The sequence below is a fragment of the Onychostoma macrolepis genome, chromosome 22, assembly GCF_012432095.1.
Source record: "Onychostoma macrolepis isolate SWU-2019 chromosome 22, ASM1243209v1, whole genome shotgun sequence".
NCBI lineage: Eukaryota > Metazoa > Chordata > Actinopteri > Cypriniformes > Cyprinidae > Onychostoma > Onychostoma macrolepis.
The window spans coordinates 24,395,682-24,414,467 of record NC_081176.1 but is presented as its reverse complement, the minus strand read 5'-3'; the positions used below and the strand labels follow the sequence as shown (position 1 = coordinate 24,414,467).

The 18,786-nt window shown below is 41.3% G+C and overlaps 1 protein-coding gene and 1 long non-coding RNA gene across 2 annotated transcripts; one reads left to right on the top strand and one right to left on the bottom strand.

Moving 5' to 3' along the window:
• Positions 1-342: 342 nt before the first annotated feature.
• On the bottom strand, positions 343-18,434 carry capn8 (calpain 8). The gene is made up of 21 exons (XM_058761301.1): positions 18,170-18,434; positions 17,079-17,148; positions 15,980-16,098; positions 15,615-15,748; positions 15,240-15,408; positions 8,903-8,986; positions 8,740-8,825; positions 8,586-8,660; positions 8,344-8,504; positions 8,083-8,252; positions 7,593-7,604; positions 6,895-7,106; positions 6,638-6,674; positions 6,458-6,523; positions 6,317-6,374; positions 6,127-6,191; positions 1,436-1,504; positions 961-1,039; positions 755-871; positions 570-628; positions 343-479 (listed from the first exon to the last, which is right to left on the bottom strand). Exons 1-21 carry the CDS (start codon positions 18,404-18,406, stop codon positions 456-458), a joined length of 2,103 nt encoding a protein of 700 aa, XP_058617284.1. The 5' UTR covers positions 18,407-18,434; the 3' UTR covers positions 343-455.
• LOC131530831 (uncharacterized) lies at positions 392-17,215 on the top strand. Its single transcript, XR_009268508.1, has 4 exons — positions 392-443; positions 16,175-16,322; positions 16,817-16,909; positions 17,085-17,215. It is a non-coding gene; the product is annotated as an uncharacterized LOC131530831 (long non-coding RNA).
• Positions 18,435-18,786: the final 352 nt, after the last annotated feature.

The window sequence follows — 18,786 nt, the reverse complement described above, 5'->3', positions numbered from 1 at the left end:
ATTTTGATGACCAACATTTCGTGGCCAACATTAATGTGCAAGGCTTCCAGTCTTAACCGTTTCTAATTATTTTAGCTGTACAAACAGTCTGTTACACTGCTGGATGTTGCAAATTGGTATTTGGTGCATATTGTTTTATTATTGTAATCATAAATACACTTTGTAGTGCTTTATTATTCTTTTAGTTATTGAGCAGTCAATGAATCGGAAATCTCTCACATAAAAAAATAGTCATGAGGTATGTGAATTTAAGTGACAAATGGTTTTATTTTCAGCAGATGAGCACCATAAACAAACTGCATTCTGTAAACAATTCCAAGTTTAGATAATGCCCATCTTTGGTTGATTTTTACTCTGATTTTACTCTTTGGTATTCCAGGTCTGCTGCATCCTCTTCAGTTTATTTGCAGGAAATGAATGGATTAATTTTGGTGCAAGCCAAGGTAAGTGGATTTTCAACTAAGGGCCAAGCAAAGCCACTGCGAAACACAAAACAACACTTTTGTAAATGGAAATGCTAAATTGAGAAGGTACAAAAATTGTAATACACATTCACACTTGTGTGTCACCTGCAGGATATCCAGCTCGATTTTCCCAGTGCTCTTCTTATCGAATGTTTTAAATATTTCTGTGAAGAGCACAGATGAAAATGTTATAGTAAACCAGCATTAACACATTTTTGTAATTCCTATTCATAGCTATTTATTTCAGGTAATTTAAAACATTAAACTGGATAATCTTCAGCAAAACTTACTGAAGAGCATTTCCAGGCGAATCAGGCAGCCAACAAAGCAATCAAAGTCGATGGCGTACTGCTGATTGGCATAACGTGAGATTATCACCTCAAGTACCTCATTGTTCAGCTGGAACCCTGTGGAGAAAAGCAAATACAACCATTAATGCACAAGAAATGAATGACTATGTTGTCCTCAATGGTCTGACTAACCATAGATTAATTACCTGCTTCTTTCACAGCATCTCTCATCTCATGGGAACTCATAGTGCCTGAGCTGTCTGTATCATGCTTCTTAAAAACCTCCTGGTGAGGTGATATAAAATCCACATTAAGCATTTAAAATCACTAAATACAATGAAGACTTTATCTGAAATTTAGAGCCCACAAAGTTGTTGCTCTGTGGTAAGGATGCACAATAGATCTGTACCATATCGATTATCAGCTGATACACTGAAAAAAATGATACAAATTTTTTTTAAGGTAAGTGGTTGCAAACAATTTATTTTAGCTACATTTAAAAAATAAAAATGTGTTGAAAGTTAGTCAACTAAATTTGTTTATTTAAATGTAGCTAAAATAAATTGATTGCAACCACTTACCTTAAAACAGTTTAGTAAATTCAATTAATATTTTTTTTTTCAGTGTATTACTGATTTTTCATCTTTAATTTATATAATTTATCCAAAATATATATTATACCAAATATTTCTGGATCTTTATCCACAGTATATGAAACTCCACAAGGCCGAGTTTGCCGCTGCCATCTTTCTGGACCAAAGTCAAGGGTTATAGTAGGATTGACATGATTAATTTGATTGCTGTGTTTGTACAATGAAAGGACTCTGTTGAGAATATTATTCACAATTAAAGGGGTCATGAGAAATCAAAATTCCCTTTATCTTTTGACATAAAAAAGTCATTGCACTATAAACACATCCTGTAAGTTTCAGAACTCAAAACGTTCTCGTTAGTCTAAAAACAGCTTATATTGAAGGCAGTCTGCCAAAACGACAGCTTGTGGAATGTGCCACTCTATGATATTAGCGTAGGCTAAACACCACCTTCACAGAAGAAGATCAACACCTACTTCTACATCACTGCCTGTTTAGCCCCGCCCAACGATATTAAGTAATGACAGATCTACGCAGAAACCTAACAATAAAGATGGCTTCGAAGACAAGAAGACGCTGTGCCAAGTTGTGGAAAAACACAGTCCTTGTATTGCCTTCTGGCTGATCCCAACATTAGGAAAGAGTGAATGAACTTGGTCCTATGTTCACTTCATTTCACCACGGATTCATTTACAAACAAGGCTCAATTTGAAGCAGGATTTTCAGAAAAATTTAAACTAAAAGACGATGCTGTAGCGACTATATTGGATCGAACAGTAATGTCGCACCACATAAGTGTGAGAAACTGTTTTTATTACGTGATCACTATTGCTTTGTCTGTTAAACGGATCGTTTGACATGTACTGAGTATTTATGTGTTTTTAACCTAAATCACAGCAGTGTCCATCTGTGAAGGATGTAGGCTTTGAAAAGCTGCTTTCACGCCATGTCATACTCAGAGATGAAGTATGTGTTTCTATGGCAACACTATCAACGCCAAAGCCTTCACGTGCTCCAGAACTCGTAATGACAACTTGTAAGCTCGGAATGTTCTGAGAGTTACGATTTTGACCAGGGGCTACCTCTGAGGCTACTTTACACTAGTGCGTTTTCGTTTTAAAACGTATAACTTTTGCTACTGTTACGCCTGTCGTTTACACTACTCTGGTGTTTTCGACCCTCGAGACTTTTGAAAACGCTGCGGACCCCGTTTTAGATTGAAAACTCAGGGATTGCGTTTCAGTGTAAACAGACCAAAACGGAACTTACTTACTGCCCGTCACCCCATCAGGGTATGGGCCGTCAACAACAGATCTCCAGAGTCCTCTGTCCTGGGACATTTTCTCCAGCTGTTGCCAGGTATAACCCATCTTTGTGGTGTCATCTTCAAGGTCATGCCGCCAGGTTTTTCTCTTCCGCTTTCCCTGAGGGTTCCACCTCAATGCCTGCCTGGTGATTTGTGTTGGCAGTTTGCGCAAGGGATGCCCTATCCAGCCCCATCTCCTCTTCCTGATTTCTTCCTCAGTAGGAAGTTGGTAGGTTCTCTCCCAAAGTTTGGCGTTACCAATGGTGTCAGGCCAGCGGATCTGGAGGATCTTTCTGAGGCAGCTGTTGATGAAGGTCTGGATTTTCCTGAGGGTGGTCTTTGTCGTTTTCATGTTGGAATTGAACAGTTGGATCTTGGTTGTCATGGACAACTCCCTAGAGGCCCAGATGTTTTTGAGCTGTATGAAGGCCGCTCTTGCTTTGCCAATCCTTGCCTTAACGTCTGCGTCTGTACCGCCCTGTTGGTCTACCCAGGTAGGTGAAGGAAGGATGCTACCCAGGTAGGTGAAGGACTGCACTTCTTTCAGGGGAATTGCATTCAGAATGATTGGCTCTGTACTGGTGGTATTGACCTTCAGAATCTTGGTCTTGTCTTTGTGGACGTTGAGGCCAACTTGAGATGACATGAATGCTGTTGGCTGTGTGAAAGGAGGGCAAGATCGTCTGCAAATTCCAAGTCATCTAGCTGTTTCCACAAAGTCCATTGGATCCTGTTCCTGTGCCCACTAGTGGATGACTTCATTATCCAGTCAATGACCAGTAGGAAGAGGAACGGCGACAACAAGTATCCTTGTCGGACTCCGGTTCGCACCTGTAAGCTGTTGGTAAGCTGCACTCCATTGATAACCCTGCTGAACATGCGATCGTAGGAGTTCCTGATTAGGTTGACCATTTTTTTTGGAATGCTGTAAAACCTAAGGAGCTTCCAGAGGGTCTCTCGATCCACACTATCGAATGCTTTTTCATAGTCGACAAAATTGATGTACAATGGCGAGTTCCATTCCAGTGACTGCTCAATTATGATGTGGAGCGTTGCAATCTGGTCCGTGCAGGATCCGTTTTGCCGGAAACCTGCCTGTTCGTCTCACAGCAGTGGGTCAACGATGTTCCTCATCCTCTCTAGAAGGACTCGGTTGAAGACCTTTCCTGGCACAGATAGTAGTGTGATGCCCCTGTAGTTGTCACAGTTACTGAGGTCACCTTTCTTGGGAAGCTTAATTAAGTAACCTTTGTTCCAGTCTGCTGGTATATCTTCTTCCTCCCAGATCCTCCCAAAGAGTGGGTATAACATCTCCACTGACGCCTCCAAGTTCACTTTTAGTGACTCTGCTGGGATGTCGTCTGGTCCAGCTGCCTTCCCGTTCTTCATTGGGGTGATGGCCTTCCTGATCTCTTCCCAAATTGGTTTCTCGCAATTGATCGGGAGATCCACATTTGCTGGTTCGATGTCTGGGGGATTCGGAGTTGCTGGCCTGTTCAGGAGTTCCTCAAAACGTTCAGCCCATCTTTTCATCTGCTGGTCTAAGCTGTTGATGGTGTTGCCCTGTTTGTTTCTAACAGGTCTTTCTGGCTTGCTGAACTTCCTGGAGAGTCGCTTGGTGATATCATACAGCTGTTTCATGTTGCTGCTGTATGCTGCCTGCTCCGCTTCAGCCGCTAGTCTGTCCACGTATTCTTTCTTGTCCTTCCTAATACTCCTCTTCACTACTCTGTGAGCTTCTGCATATTCTTCTTGAGCCTTGGCCTTTGCTACTCTAGTCCTGCTGTGGTCGACTATTTCCTTCTTCCTCTTTCTGTCTTCTATCTTGGTCAAGGACTCTACTGTGATCCACTCCTTCTGTTGGTGTTTCTTTAGCCCCACTACTTCTTGGAATGTTGATCTTAGTGTCTCTTTCACTTTCTGCCACCTGTTGAGCACATTATCTTCCTCTTCAAAAAGGTCCTGAAGCATTTTAAATTTATTTTCCAGGGCCAGACCAAACTGTTCTCTCGTCTTGGGGTCTTTCAGAAGGCTGACGTTATACTTCACTCTTCTGTCTGATGCGTCAGTCTGGTTTCTCTTTAGCTTAAGTTTCAGTCTTGCCACCACTAAGTGATGGTCGGACGCCACATCTGCCCCACTTCTCACTCTGACATCTTGCAGGGATCTTCTGAATTTCTTGTTAATGCAGGCATGGTCGATCTGTTTCTCTTTCACGCTGTCTGGCGATATCCATGTATATATGTACTCTTGTGGATCCGCTTGTGGGGGAAGATGCTGCCTCCAATGACCAGGTTGTTGAATGCACACAGCTCCACAAATCTCTCTCCATTTTCATTCATCACTCCCAGGGCGTGGGTGCACATGACCTGTTCATATCCAGTGTTGTCTGACCCAATCTTGGCATTGATATCTCCCATGAGGATGGTGACATCCTTGTCTGTATGGGTCTCGAGGATCTTCTGAAGTCTATTGTAGAACTGATCTTTATCCTCCTCTTCACTGTTGTTCGTTGGAGCATAGCACTGAACGATGTTCATCTTGATCCTCCTCCTCTTGGTAGGGAAAGATGCTGTGATGATCCTTGGGCCATGTGCCTCCCATCCAATCAGAGCCCTTTGTGCCTGTTTGGACAACATGAAGCCTACTCCTTGTGTGTGGGGTGCGTCACTCTCTTCATGCCCTGAGTACAGCAACAGCTCTCCTGTCATCAGTCGTCTCTGTCCAGCTAGGGTACACCGTGCTTCGCTGATGCCTAACAAGGTCATCTCGGCTGCTACCTGCGCCGTCTTTCCTGACTCGTACATGGTCCTGACATTCCATGTGCCAATGTTTATTCTCCTGAAGGAGAGAAGGGTAGTCGGGCTTTGTGGCTTCCTTCTGGGTTTCACCACACAGCCTCATACGTCTTTGTGAAGAAGATCCTTCCTCTCTCAGGGCAAAGTTTTCTGTTTTATCTGTAATTTACGTTTCTGTAGCAAATTTGTTTTTTATGGGGTGGGGGCTTATGACATGGCGCGAAGACAGCAAAACATACACAACTTAGCCAATCATAGCACAGTAGGCATTTACTTCCAAGTCTGCAATCCTGAACGCCTATTTAAACGGAGCGTTTAGATGAGGGGGGTCAAAACAGGATAGAAAATAACCTATTATTTCTAAATTATGATGTTTTTTGATGTAAAAATTTGGATAACATAAGTGGACCTCAGAGAACAGTACAACATAATAAAAAAGGCACTTCATGACCCCTTTAAAACATTCAGATACTCCGTGTTTAAAAAGCATAAAAAAGAAACTAATAAGAAATGGTAATCAACCTAAGAGAACTGTGAACAAGTGAATGTGTTGTTGAATTATTAAAAATATTAACTTAAACTGTCAAGGGGGCAGAGGGGTTTGGGTGACCAAAAATATCTGAAAATATTAATCCATGTAGTATCCATTCATATGATCCAGTGAGGTAAGGATACATCTAGCAGGCTCATAATGTGGCGACAGGTTTCTATACTAAATCCATCAGTCTTCAGATCAGTTCCTGTGTTAAATACATTTTGAAAATGACCAGTAAAGAATGTTAAACAATTTCAAGGTGATTTCAAATCAGATTCAGATATACATTTAAATAAACGTCAATAAAACCAGAAAAGTTTATTTTCCCACGTTTCGAAGTAACACTGTCCAGGATCTGCTGTAGTTCAAACACAGACACCTCTGAGTCCTGCGGATTGAAGACAAGATCAGGCATACTAGGAAAAAAATGATATCGACCCAAAACTGAAAATGACCAGCCACGTGACTTACATTTCCAGCAATCTGATTGAAAAGGTGTTTGAAATGTGGGTCCACATCACTCTCAGATATGCATTGCTGGAAAAGAAAAAAAAATTTTTTTAATTCATTAAAGAAAAGTAATTTTTAATTTTATATGGGGTATATCTGAATTTATAGAAATGTCTTTCTGATAAATCATAATAAATTCACCTTTTTCACATCTGCACTGATATCCGTATCCATCGGGCTGAGATGAGAGTCATAAACATCCATTGTGCATTTGGGTGCAAATAGAAAAATGCTTAGGGTACAGTAATGACTTATTGGTCTGACAATCAGATAGAAACCAAATGTCCGCTCAAGGCAGAACAGAATCTATGCAACATCAACATCACCACCATGTGGTCTAAAATGAGAACTATATAAAATATATATCCTGAAATATACAAAAAACATTTGGGACAAACCTGGCAGCAGCCTCTTTCTCTGTGAACACACGCAGTACGAAACCCCCCTTGCGATGCGGCTCGAAAGTGGAGGGGATGATGACGTATTCACCTGGAGGCAGTTTGAAGCGCTCGCTCACCTCTCGCAGGTTGATGAAGGTGTTGCTCCCTGCAATGGACCGCTGACGCAGCAATACATCAGGACCGAGATGAATGTTATTGCGACCCATGATCTGCAACACAAACACAGATGGATGAAATGGCATCTGAAAACTTGTAAAGGTTGTTTCATTTAAATGCATTATGTGGTGCCCCAAAGCGACATGATAGAAAAAAATGGGAGGAAAAATTTTATTTTAAAGCTTTAGTGTTCACGTGCCAAATTTTCGCATTCTCTTGCAAAACAATTGTTCACGCAAAAAAACCGCTAAGTTCTCTAACAAAAGGATTGCTTTCCTTTAAAAATCTTTTCATTTTTGTTCCCACCTCATATTATTTCCATCAGAAAAGCTTTGCCAATGAATGCAAAGTTTCTTAGGGAAACACAAAAAGCATTGAAATATATTTTTTCTTCCTTTTTTTTTTCTTCCTTTTTTTTTAACCATCATCATGTCTCTTTAGTTTAGAGTCTCTGTAGTATCATAAAAATTGAATAACAACTGGTTACGTTTGTGGTGTCCAGTTACTCTTATGTACAAACATCTTGAGTTAATACACACCTCATCTGGAACCTGAAAAACATCAAAGAATATTGTATAATTCAGTGTTTAAATTCATACAATTCACCACAAAAATATTATGTCATTCAGTGGTAATGTTGATGGTTATGTCACTGGAAAAAGTGTGTTAAATAAAGTGCAACAGTTGCGTACTGGAAGTAAAATCACATTATTTTAACATTTGAAAACAGACCTACCATGAGCTTAGAGGCAATTAATCGATATTTCAACTTTATTTAAGGAAAAGAAAAATCTTTCCAAACTCCAGGTGAAGAACTACACTACCTATGAATTGCTTCAAATTAAAGTTTGAAATGTTGTGATTCATCTTGGAGCAGGTTGGTTTAGTTCAGGACTCTTTGAAAAAATTGGAGACAATTCATGGGAAAAAACACCTCTGGAACTAAGACGATGTGATTGTGATTGTTAAGTTGGTGGTTCTGCTGGTTGTGATGTTGATGGTAATGTTGTCTGCGATATTAATAGTTACCTTATAGATAGCAAAGCCAATGGTGTTCAGGTCCCGTCCAAAGCGTTTGTCTTTACGACCATCTTTCTGCATCAGACCCACTAGGATCGTGCAGCCATCCTCTCCATCATGAGGATCATCATCTTCTTCTTCCAGCTTGATCACATACTGAGGGTTTGAGCAGAATGTAGCTGGAGAGAAGGAACCAAACGGTCAAACCATGGATCAAAAAACAGCTTAAACAAACCTAGGTTCAAGCACATTATGGTTGATTTAATTTACCTGGGTTGTTCCTGCAGCCCCCTGCGGTGGATCCCACCCTCCAGTTGCCTTCAAACTGGTTGTAGTTCCAGCGGCTCGCATCTTCGCTTGAAAGAGTGTCTGGAGTCAGATTACAGATCTCCAACTTTGAGAACTGCTGTATGAAGTCCGAATACGCCATCCTGACAGGACCAGAAAGTTTGGTCAGTATTTGTCAACATATTGGTTAAATTTTTGAGGGTTAAAAGCTCAAGTTCTCTTACCAGAACTCTCCATCTTCACCTGAATAAACCAATTTATCTTTCTCCTCTGGTTGGATGCTGTTCCACTCTTTGGAACTGAAAAAGACATTGGAAATATTTTACAGGACTCTCAAGACCGATGATGAAGGAGTAAGATCCGTTTAGGGAAACTCACTTGTCACTCCAAGGGCCTGTCCACTCCACCTGACCCCACGGGTTCCTGATACGCACCAATTGAACCGGAGGGCCATAGGAATGAACCTGTAAGTAAGATGACAGCCATTAGGGCTGCTTTGAGTTTTTCCTATCAAATCCATATTTCAGTGCTAGTTTCTGACCTCCTCTGCGCCTGTGACGGAGTAGGCATGACCCTTCACCAGCTTCAGATTTGTCACCGCCTCTGACTCATACGAACTGGTAATCTGCTCAATGATTATGCAAAAAATTCAGCTTTGCATCACAGAAATCAATGACATTTTAAAACATTCAAAAAGAAAACATATTTTTAGTTATTTTAAATCGTAATGTTTCACAATATTACAGTTTTTACTGTATTTTTGATCAAATAAACACAGCCTTGGTGAGCATGAGAGACCTCTTTCAAAAACATAAAAAAATCTTTCCGACCCCAAACATTTAAGCAGTAGTGTATAGGGCTGAGTGGTATGACAGTATATTTTCGTTACCATGGTACAAAGTGTGTATCATTAGAGATATTGCTTTAGTTCAAGTTCAAGTCAAGTTGAGCTTTATTGTCATTCCGCTACATGCGGGGGCATACAGTGGAACGAAATGTCGTGCCTCACAGGACCACGGTGCTACATAAATACAGGCATACAACAATGGAGTAAGACAATATAAACCTATACACAACTATCCTACTGATAGATTTTGACTATAAATATAAATATACTATCTATAAAAAAGTACCTATACAAACTAAAAAAATACAAACTATACAAACTATACGAATGCTTCAGATAAGTACTGTACATGTGCGAAGAGAAACATTGAGTTCAAGCAGCTGGCTGGGGAACAGTGCAGGATGATTTGTAGTGCATGAGCATGTAAACATACATATATTACGGAGTTCTTTTGTGGGATTTGTGTACACACAGCAGTGTGTGTGAAAAGTGACTAGTGTGCATAGAGGAGGAGGTGTGCTACTACAGGTGGTTTGTACAGGCCCACTCACCTGTGTGTAGCACACTTGAATTGCACGTTACATGTTACAGGAGGTAGGGGTTTGTATGGGGGTTCAGAGAGGGCGGGTGATTTGAGTTCAGGGCTCTCACAGCCTGGGGAAAAAGCTGTTGAGCAGTCTGGCAGAGCGGGCTCTGATGCTCCGGTACCGTCTTCCTGATGGTAGGAGCTGGAAGAGACTGTGGGAGGGTGTGTGGAGTCCTTCACGATACTATTGGCTTTGCTGGAGCATCGTGTGAGGAAAATATCCAGGATGGAGGGAGAGGGGCACCGATGATCCTTGCAGCGGTGTTCACTGTCCGTTGTAGGGTCTTGCGGTCTGCTGCAGTACAGTTCCGTACCAGACAGTGATGCAGCTGGTCAGCACACTCTCAATGGTGCCCCTGTAGAAAGTGGTGAGGATGGGTGGAGGGAGACTTGCTCTTTTCAGCCGGCGGAGGAAGTGTAGGCGCTGTTGTGCCTTCTTGGAGAGTGACATGGTGTTGGTGGTCCAGGTGAGATCCTCTGTGATGTGCACCCCCAGGAATTTAGTGCTGCTGACTCTCTCCACAGGCGAGCTGTCGATGGTCAGTGGGGGGTGATCACCGGAGTTTCTCCTGAAGTCCATCACAACCTCCTTTGTCTTACTCACATTGAGGGACAGGTTGTTAGTGCCACACCATTCAGCCAGCTGTGCCACTTCCTCTCTGTAGTGCGTTTCATCGTTGTTGCTGATGAGACCTACCACTGTTGTGTCATCAGCGAACTTGATGATGTGGTTGGAGCTGGACTTGGCAGTGCAGTCGTGGGTCAGCAGCGTGAAGAGCAGCGGGCTGAGCACACAGCCTTGTGGGGCACCTGTGTTCAGTGTGGTAGTGCTCGAGGTGTTGTGGCCGACACAGACTGACTGAGGTCTTCCGGTTAGAAAGTCCAGGATCCAATTGCAGAGGGAATTGTTAAGGCCCAGCAGGTTGAGTTTATTTATGAGCTGTTGTGGGATTATTGTGTTGAATGCTGAGCTGAAGTCAATGAACAGCATTCTAACGTAGGAGTCTTTATTTTCTAGGTGGGTAAGAGCCAGGTGGAGAGTGGAGGAAATTGCATCGCCTGTAGAGCGGTTCGGACGGTATGCAAACTGGAGCGGATCGAGTGTGTTGGGGAGGCTGGTTTTGATGTTGTGCATGACTAACCTCTCAAAGCACTTCATTATGATTGAGTCAGTGCTATGGGACGGTAGTCATTTAGACAGGACACAGGTGATTTCTTTGGTACCGGTATGATTGTTGTGGATTTGAGACATGTGGGGACGACTGCCTGGCTCAGCGAGGTGTTGAAGATATCTGTTAGGACATCTGTCAGCTGTGCAGCACAGTCTTTCAGTACACGGCCAGGTATGTTGTCGGGACCCGCAGCCTTGCGTGGGTTGATCCTAGATAGGGACTTCCTTACGTCGGCTGGAGACAGACAGAGCGCCTGGTCGTTGGGAGGTGTGGGCAGTTTTGTGCAGGTGTGTCATTCAGCATTTCAAACCGTGAGTAAAAGTGGTTGAGTGTATCTGGGAGGGATGTGTCGTCATCACAGGCCTGTGGCGGGGGCTTGTAGTCTGTGATAGTCTGAATAGCTTGCCACAGGCTCCGTGTGTCACTGCTGTCTGTGAAGTGATTGTTGATTTTTTGAGCATATGACCGTTTTGCATTTTTGATGCTGCGGGACAGATTGGCTCTTGCTGTTTTGAGGGCTGCTTTATCTCCTGATCTGAATGCTTCATCTCTGGTCTTTAGCAGCCCACGAACCTCTGCTGTCATCCATGGCTTCTGGTTGGCGTGTGGTGATGGTCTTGGTGACTGTCACATCATCAGTGCACTTTTGGATGTAAGCAGTCACAGTTTCAGTGTACTCCTGCAGGTCTGTGTGGTTGTTGTAGGTGGCCGCCTCTTTAAACATGTTCCAGTCTGTGTCCTGGAAGCAGTCCTGCAGTGCTGAGGTGGCATTGTCTGGCCATACCTTGATCTGTTTGTGAACCGGTTTGGCCAGTTTCAGAAGTGGTCTGTATGCTGGGATTAGCATAACAGAGATGTGGTCTGAGTACCCGAGGTGGGGGCGGGTTCAGCTTTGTATGCGCCTTAACTGTTGTGTAAACAAAGTCCAGTGTGTTATTTCCCCTTGTTGCAAAGTTCACATGTTGGTAGAACTTTGGCAAAACTGTCTTTAGGTTTGCGTGGTTGAAGTCACCGGCTATGATGAAAAAGCCGTCGGGGTTATTTGTTTGTTGTTCGCTGATGGCGCTGTACAGCTCATGAGCGCGTCCTTTGCGTTTGCGCACGGTGGGATGTATACCGCGACAATAACAATGGCCGTGAACTCCGCGGCAGATAGAACGGTCGACACTTCACAAACATAAACTCCACCAGCGATGAACAGTGTTTTGTCACTACCCCAGCATTGTTACACCATTCTTTGTTGACGTACACACACAAGCCACCGCCGCGAGTCTTACCAGACAGTGATGAATCTCTGTCCGCGCGGTAGCAAGTTAGTCCGTGCAGCTGAATGGCGGAGTCCGGGATGTTGTCGTTCAGCCATGTTTCAGTGAAAACAAACACACAACAATCCCTTGTCTCATGCTGTGTAGATCGACTGAGTTGAATTAAGTCCAGTTTGTTTTCCAGAGAGCGAACGTTTGAGAGCATGAGTGTTGGAAGAGCCGGTCTTGTGGGGTTTTCCTCAGCCTAGCTCAGATACCTCCGCGCTTACCGCGCTTCCGTCCTCTCACACCGCTTGCGCCGCCTTGTGCGGGTAGCGACAGTAGGCGAGGCAGCGGTCTCGAGGTCCGGCTTCAGCAGTAAACAGAGGCCTCGTAGCTTCTCAGTAGCCGCCGGCGAGAGTTGGTCTTTGTATGCGTTGCCGATATCCAAAAGTCTTTGGCGAACATATTTGAGTTTAGGAGTGATTTCCTTATGAACTAGCGGTAAATTTACACTATTTGGAGACGAACAGACGACATTAAAAGACAAAAAAGCACCGTCTTTGGGACCTGGAGCAGCCGCCGCGTCTGATCGCGCCGCCATCTTGGGTCTCTATCTTTATCGTTTATTTCGTGGTATGCAAATATATACATATACACAAATTATATACACCTGACCTAGGAGTGAAAAAGAAACAAGCATGAATCAGAAAATACAGAGTGGGACAAGCTTTATGTTAAATAGAGTTCCGTTTCAAGTCTGTCTCTTGACATGGCATAAAACGCTATGGGAAATCCCTTTCTTCAAACCTCCCTGAAGCCTTATTAAATCACGCTATTGCGCTACAATAGCCAATGTCGTTTTGAGTGCTTGCCTGGTTGGCAGGCTCTGTCACTATATAGGCAGTGCCAAGAGCCATATTATCACCTCAGAATCTTTCTCTTACTCATAGCTATGAAGCCTCCTAATGCCTTGCCGTTGAAGGCACACTCTCCAGTGGACGGTGCCTTGAACCCACTACACGAGGAGTTTGGCATCGTCATGGGCCTGGTCTAAAGGTATATGTCTATACAGGACATTTGTTTGGCGGCGGGATAGTCTTTACAAAACCCATTTGCTAGGTTTTATAATGTGGAGATTCCCTCTTTTGTACTGCATGTTGTGTCTGTGCAAGGAGAAGGCAGCGGCTGAGCAGCCATTGGTATAGCTGCAGTTTCCTGTTTTTACACTTTATTCAGTAATCGTCAAGGACTCCAGCTGTTAGCTTGCTACTCTACTGTTACTCCTGTGCGTTTATCTCGCTTTGTAATGTTACGATGGATGTGTAATATATATGTCCTGCTAGGGCCGGGTTGGTAACACTTTACTTGAAGGGGTGTGCATAAGACTGACATGACACCTTCATAATCATGACTTGACACATGTCATGAATATGAAGGAGGTTTTATGCATGTTTATGACAACTGTCATTAAGTGTCATTCGCTCAGTTATGTCATTTTTAATGCAAAGATGACATTATTTGACCTAACCCCTACCCTTACCCCTAACCCTAGCCCATAACAAAGACATCTCAAACAATGTCATCTTTGCATTAACTGAACTAACCCTTTCAAGTAAAGTGTAACCGCCGGGTTTATGTGGCATGCACCATTTCATTGCTGCGTCCTCATTTACAAAACGTTCATGTGTCCCGCATATATAAGCTGGTCAAAATACTGTATGCACCAATTCACTTGTTGCTTCATTATGATCACCCTGCTCGACTGTGTGCTGAGTGATGCTGATGGTGCCGGCGCTATCTTTGCAACTTGCCAAGTGCATGTCTGCGTGTTTCAACTAGGTCTGATACCAGACTTTGATGAATGGAGCGCGCACCACGCTGTATTAACCTGGCTGGATTGAGGAATGGCACTTTTTTTTACACGGCAGGGATTTTAAGCGTTCCCCTACCGTTTTACACAATGTCAAGAGATGGACTTGAAAGGGAATGTCCTGGGTTACTTAGACGAGACGTTTCAAAAACTTGAAAAACTTAATGCAGTGACGCCTCAGAATTCAGTTTTCTTTCTTGTCTTATTGTACTTAAATGGTCAAATACACACAATTATGTCTAAATGCTTATTATATGGAGTATTCACGTACACACAGTCGTAAATGTAATCAGTTGGGTGAAAATCGGATGTGTTTCACTATATTGGATCTGTGCATTCTGTCTTAAAAGGAAAGCAGGCTAATTTACCTGTCGACCTGTCTGTTGTTCATGTTAATATTAAAACAACAAAAGATGCTCTTTAATAGGAATCAATTCATATTTGATTCATATAGTGAAGACTAAACAGTGTTTTAGTTATACACTTGATTATTACATTTCTGTAGTATTACTTACTGTCAAATAAACCTACTGTAGCTGAAAAACAAGTTTATTTCACTTGTATTTTTGTTCTGTTGTGTTTGTAATTTGTTTCCTTGTTCTTATTTTTAATTAAAAAAGTAAAAATAGCTATATCAAGATATATTGTTATAGTGAAATAATATTTCTCATACCGTGATTTTGGTCATATCGCCCACCTCTAGTAGTGTGTGTGTGTATACTGTATATTGGACAATATAGTGGTTATCAGCTTCAAAATAAAAATAATTATTATTAGCCAACATGTTTGTATTAGTGCATCCCTACTTATTATTTATTACAGCAATGATAATAATTGTCACACTTGAAACTCCTGGTATTTAGTGTGAGCCATTAAGTGAACAAACATTTGATATTTCCAGACACAAAATCCTCCTTTAAATATGGGTGAGTCCAACCTATTTGCATATGTGGCAAGTAGGCCTATTCTTTGCAAGTTGCCTGCAAAACACCCACAAAGCACATGCAAATTGTTCGGTTTCACAGGAAATGAATATCCTGAATCTTCGTAAATACTGTAAAAGCTTAGGTGTCTAAACTGTGTTTGTTAACTAGACCACAGACCACAGTTATAAGTTTAAAATGATGTGAAATAACAGAAATGGAATGTGACTCACATCAATGGAGCAGCCCAGTAATGATCCCAGCGTCAGTGCTTTCTGCATGAGCTTAAACAGGTATGGAGGAGCTTTGCTCAGCTCATAGCTCTCAGCGACGCCTCCGGTGAAATCCTCAAAACCCTCAGTGGTTGAACCTCCCGTCAGAGCTTCATATGAGCCATTAAGCCTTCAAAATATGGGAATAATCAGCGCCACCGGTTGGTCATGTCATGGATATGCGACATGTTGTATGAACATTGTGTGTTTTTTAGGCTGTGGTTGTGGTGGCAGTGTTTACCAGTGGTTTCAGATGACTCATTATCTTATTGTACAGCATTACAGTTTAGGTTAGTAGTAGCAGGTAATTTATGATGAATAAACACATACACTTACTTTGCATAGGCCTTTTCCAACAGGGCGCTCCAGAACTCAGAGCCCTCGGCTGAATGAACAAACAGCAGCGTCCCATCTCTGGTGGGCAGCCGGTCATCAATGACCACATCCACCCATTCACCATACTGCCAGAACTGAGAGACGAGAACAACAACAATCAGTCTGATAGTGTCCCCTTAATTTATCATTGGGTTATGTGTTGTAATTAATACTCACATGAGGTCCAAACGTCTGAGACCACTAGTGACAACAATTTTGTATTTTTTCTAATGTTATGTTATTTTTTTGGTAACTTTTCTTCCAGGTTTTCAATCCCAGATCTTTAGTGTGGTCTCAGACATTTTGATCCCACTGTATGTTCTGACCTGAAAGTGAAAGATGCCAGCATAGTCCTCTATAAAACTCTGTCCAGGTGGAACTACACGCTCCAGAATTGCATTATCCAGAGTCAACGATGCAATAGCCGCCAGCAACCAACAGTCACCTGCCAATGCATCAAATGTCATTATACTTCTGCACTGAGCTCATTGTTTTATGCAAACTGACTTCCAATTCATTAGTTACAGATATAGCCCTCAAGGATCAACCTGGGCTTCCGTGTTTTGCTCAAAGAGGATCCTGCGCGTATACATCTTGCTCAATGGTGATGGTGGTTGGACCACTGTGGGGTTTGGAACCTACAACCTTTAAGCTTACCTTCAAGCATAGGTTTTTAACCACTCCCATTTCTCACAATATGTTTTTCCACAACACAAGAAATGCACTTGCATTGTGAGGTAACTTTAATTAGTGGTTGCTAAAGCTACACTGTAAAAAAAGTTGAGCCAACTTAAAATTTTAAGGCAACCAGCTTCAGCAGATTTTTGAGTTTTCTCAACGTGTCGTTTTAAGTTTATACAACAAACATTTGAGAATCTCCCAAAAAATTTTAAGTTGGATCAACTTTTCTTTTTTTCTTTTTCTTTTTACAGTGTAGCATCAAATGATACCTCTTACTTTGTATGCATTTTTACCAAAACATCAATTGAGTTCAATCCATTTCTTTCGGAACTTCATGTATCATTTTAACTGGAAAGTGTTTTTTTTTATTATTAAATGTTGATAGTTAAATGTTAAAAGTAATTGTTATTTAATGTGTTTTTGAGAAATTGATTATCACATAAGCCACATATGTATGTAACGATTATATTTGTTGTGTCAAGGTCATTTGCACTGCACAATATGAGTCTGTGTGGGTTTAGGGTGGAGGACAGTTTACTCATGTCAACATAAAGCGGACACACCAGCAGATAGAGGTAACTAAATCCCTCATTTAATATAGTAATGCATAAGAAAATATCCTGAAATTCCATATTCTTCACGTTTTTGCAGCGATACTGACTTTATCTGTTGTTAGTGGAATTCGTAAATAATTGATGAATTATGCTACAGGCCATTATTCTAATCAAAAGGCTCTTTTCTCACCTAAAGCTCCTTGGCAGATGTCTGTCCGCTTGGCGCCATCCACAATGAACTCAGGGCTTGAGCAGAGCTCCTTAAAAAGGGACAATGTGAGAACAATTAGAGGTGATAGTGTTACGTTATGTAAAGGTACAACTAAATGACAATAGCTTGTATTTGCTCTTAGCAAACAGCACATATTCAGTTGAACTAATGTGCTGTGGCTTGTGTATTCATAAAATAAAATAAAAAAAAAGATAAAAAGCATCGTACTTATACAACAATGCAAACTGATGAGCGGACAGTCTGCATGTTGTAAGTATCAACACACACATAAGATCATCCTCACACCTGAAGAGAAACCCGAGCTGCCGTCGGTTACCATAGTGAGCGTATCACGCACACGCATGAAAACATATGCACACACACATAACAATACATGTTTCGTATCTCAGAAAAAGTACTGTTTGTTTGATTTTTTTTCTTTCATTGTATTTAGTTATTGGATTCTTTGGAAGTTATTGGACTCTTTGCACCACTTTGGGTTTATTAAAAAAATTATTTTAAGGCAGAGATTAAACATAAATGTTCCATTTTACAGTTTCTAAAATTAATTTAATAGTTGTATTAATCACTAAAACTCCTTCAATTGTACCTCGTGAATGCAAATATCACCTTAAAGACTTAATTGATTTCAAATAGATCTCAATAAATACACTTCAAAAATAGATAATTAAAAATATGTTCAATGCGGTAACATCTAATTTAACTGTTAACTTAGTTATTATTATAAATTTTTGAATTAACCTTAAAACATTTTTTTTAATCATTTCATGATAATGAAAAGCACGACAAAAACAATATGAAAAATACTGTTTTTAATATTTATATTCATTTTAAATTAATATTGATATTACCATTTTATACCGAATTAACCTCACTAGACTCTTTAAATAACCTCACTACTTAGAAAAATACATTTTTGCATTTAAGTAATTGGGTAAAAGTCATTTTAAGGTTAGTCTTAGGTAGAAATAAATTTTACAAAACAAGCACACCTTAATATTTACCTAAACTCCACCTGTGTGGAAGAAAGCAAACACACACTGCAGTACCTTAGGTCTCTTCCACTGCACTCCGCTGGTCTTGGAGGAATACCGCCCGAGTTCATTGTATCCCAGAGAGTCGGATTCAGCAGGGAAGGTCGGGTCACAGAACAGGGTTTTTTTCACCAGACACTCATGCTTCAGGGTCTGATAGTCCTGCTTGTTGAAAGGAATTGCTTTCTCGTTTGTTCCCACTCCTTCTCCTCTATCCTGCCTCCTAGAAAGAACTTTTGTGATATTAGACATGCTGTCCTGTAGTCGTACTCAAGTTTCTCTGAAGCTTGTGTCGTGTGAGTGTATGTATGAGACTGATGCTGGTTTTAAAGTAAGTATGGTAAAGCGGTGAGGGGTGGAGTCAGACCCACCTGTCAGCACATGAGGGCAAGTGTTGCTTTCAAACTGGTTTTGCACATCATGTAACCCTGTGATGCAAAATAAATAGTAGTAGATACATTATGAATAAAATGTAAATATTTTAGTTCACTTACTTTACTTTAGCAAAAGTATTTATAAGCAAATACTATGAAGGAATTGTATATTGTCACACTGGGAACCTGCTGTTTATTGACACTAATTACACAAATATTAAAAAAATAAATAAAAAAATTTATTTATTGTTTTCTTTA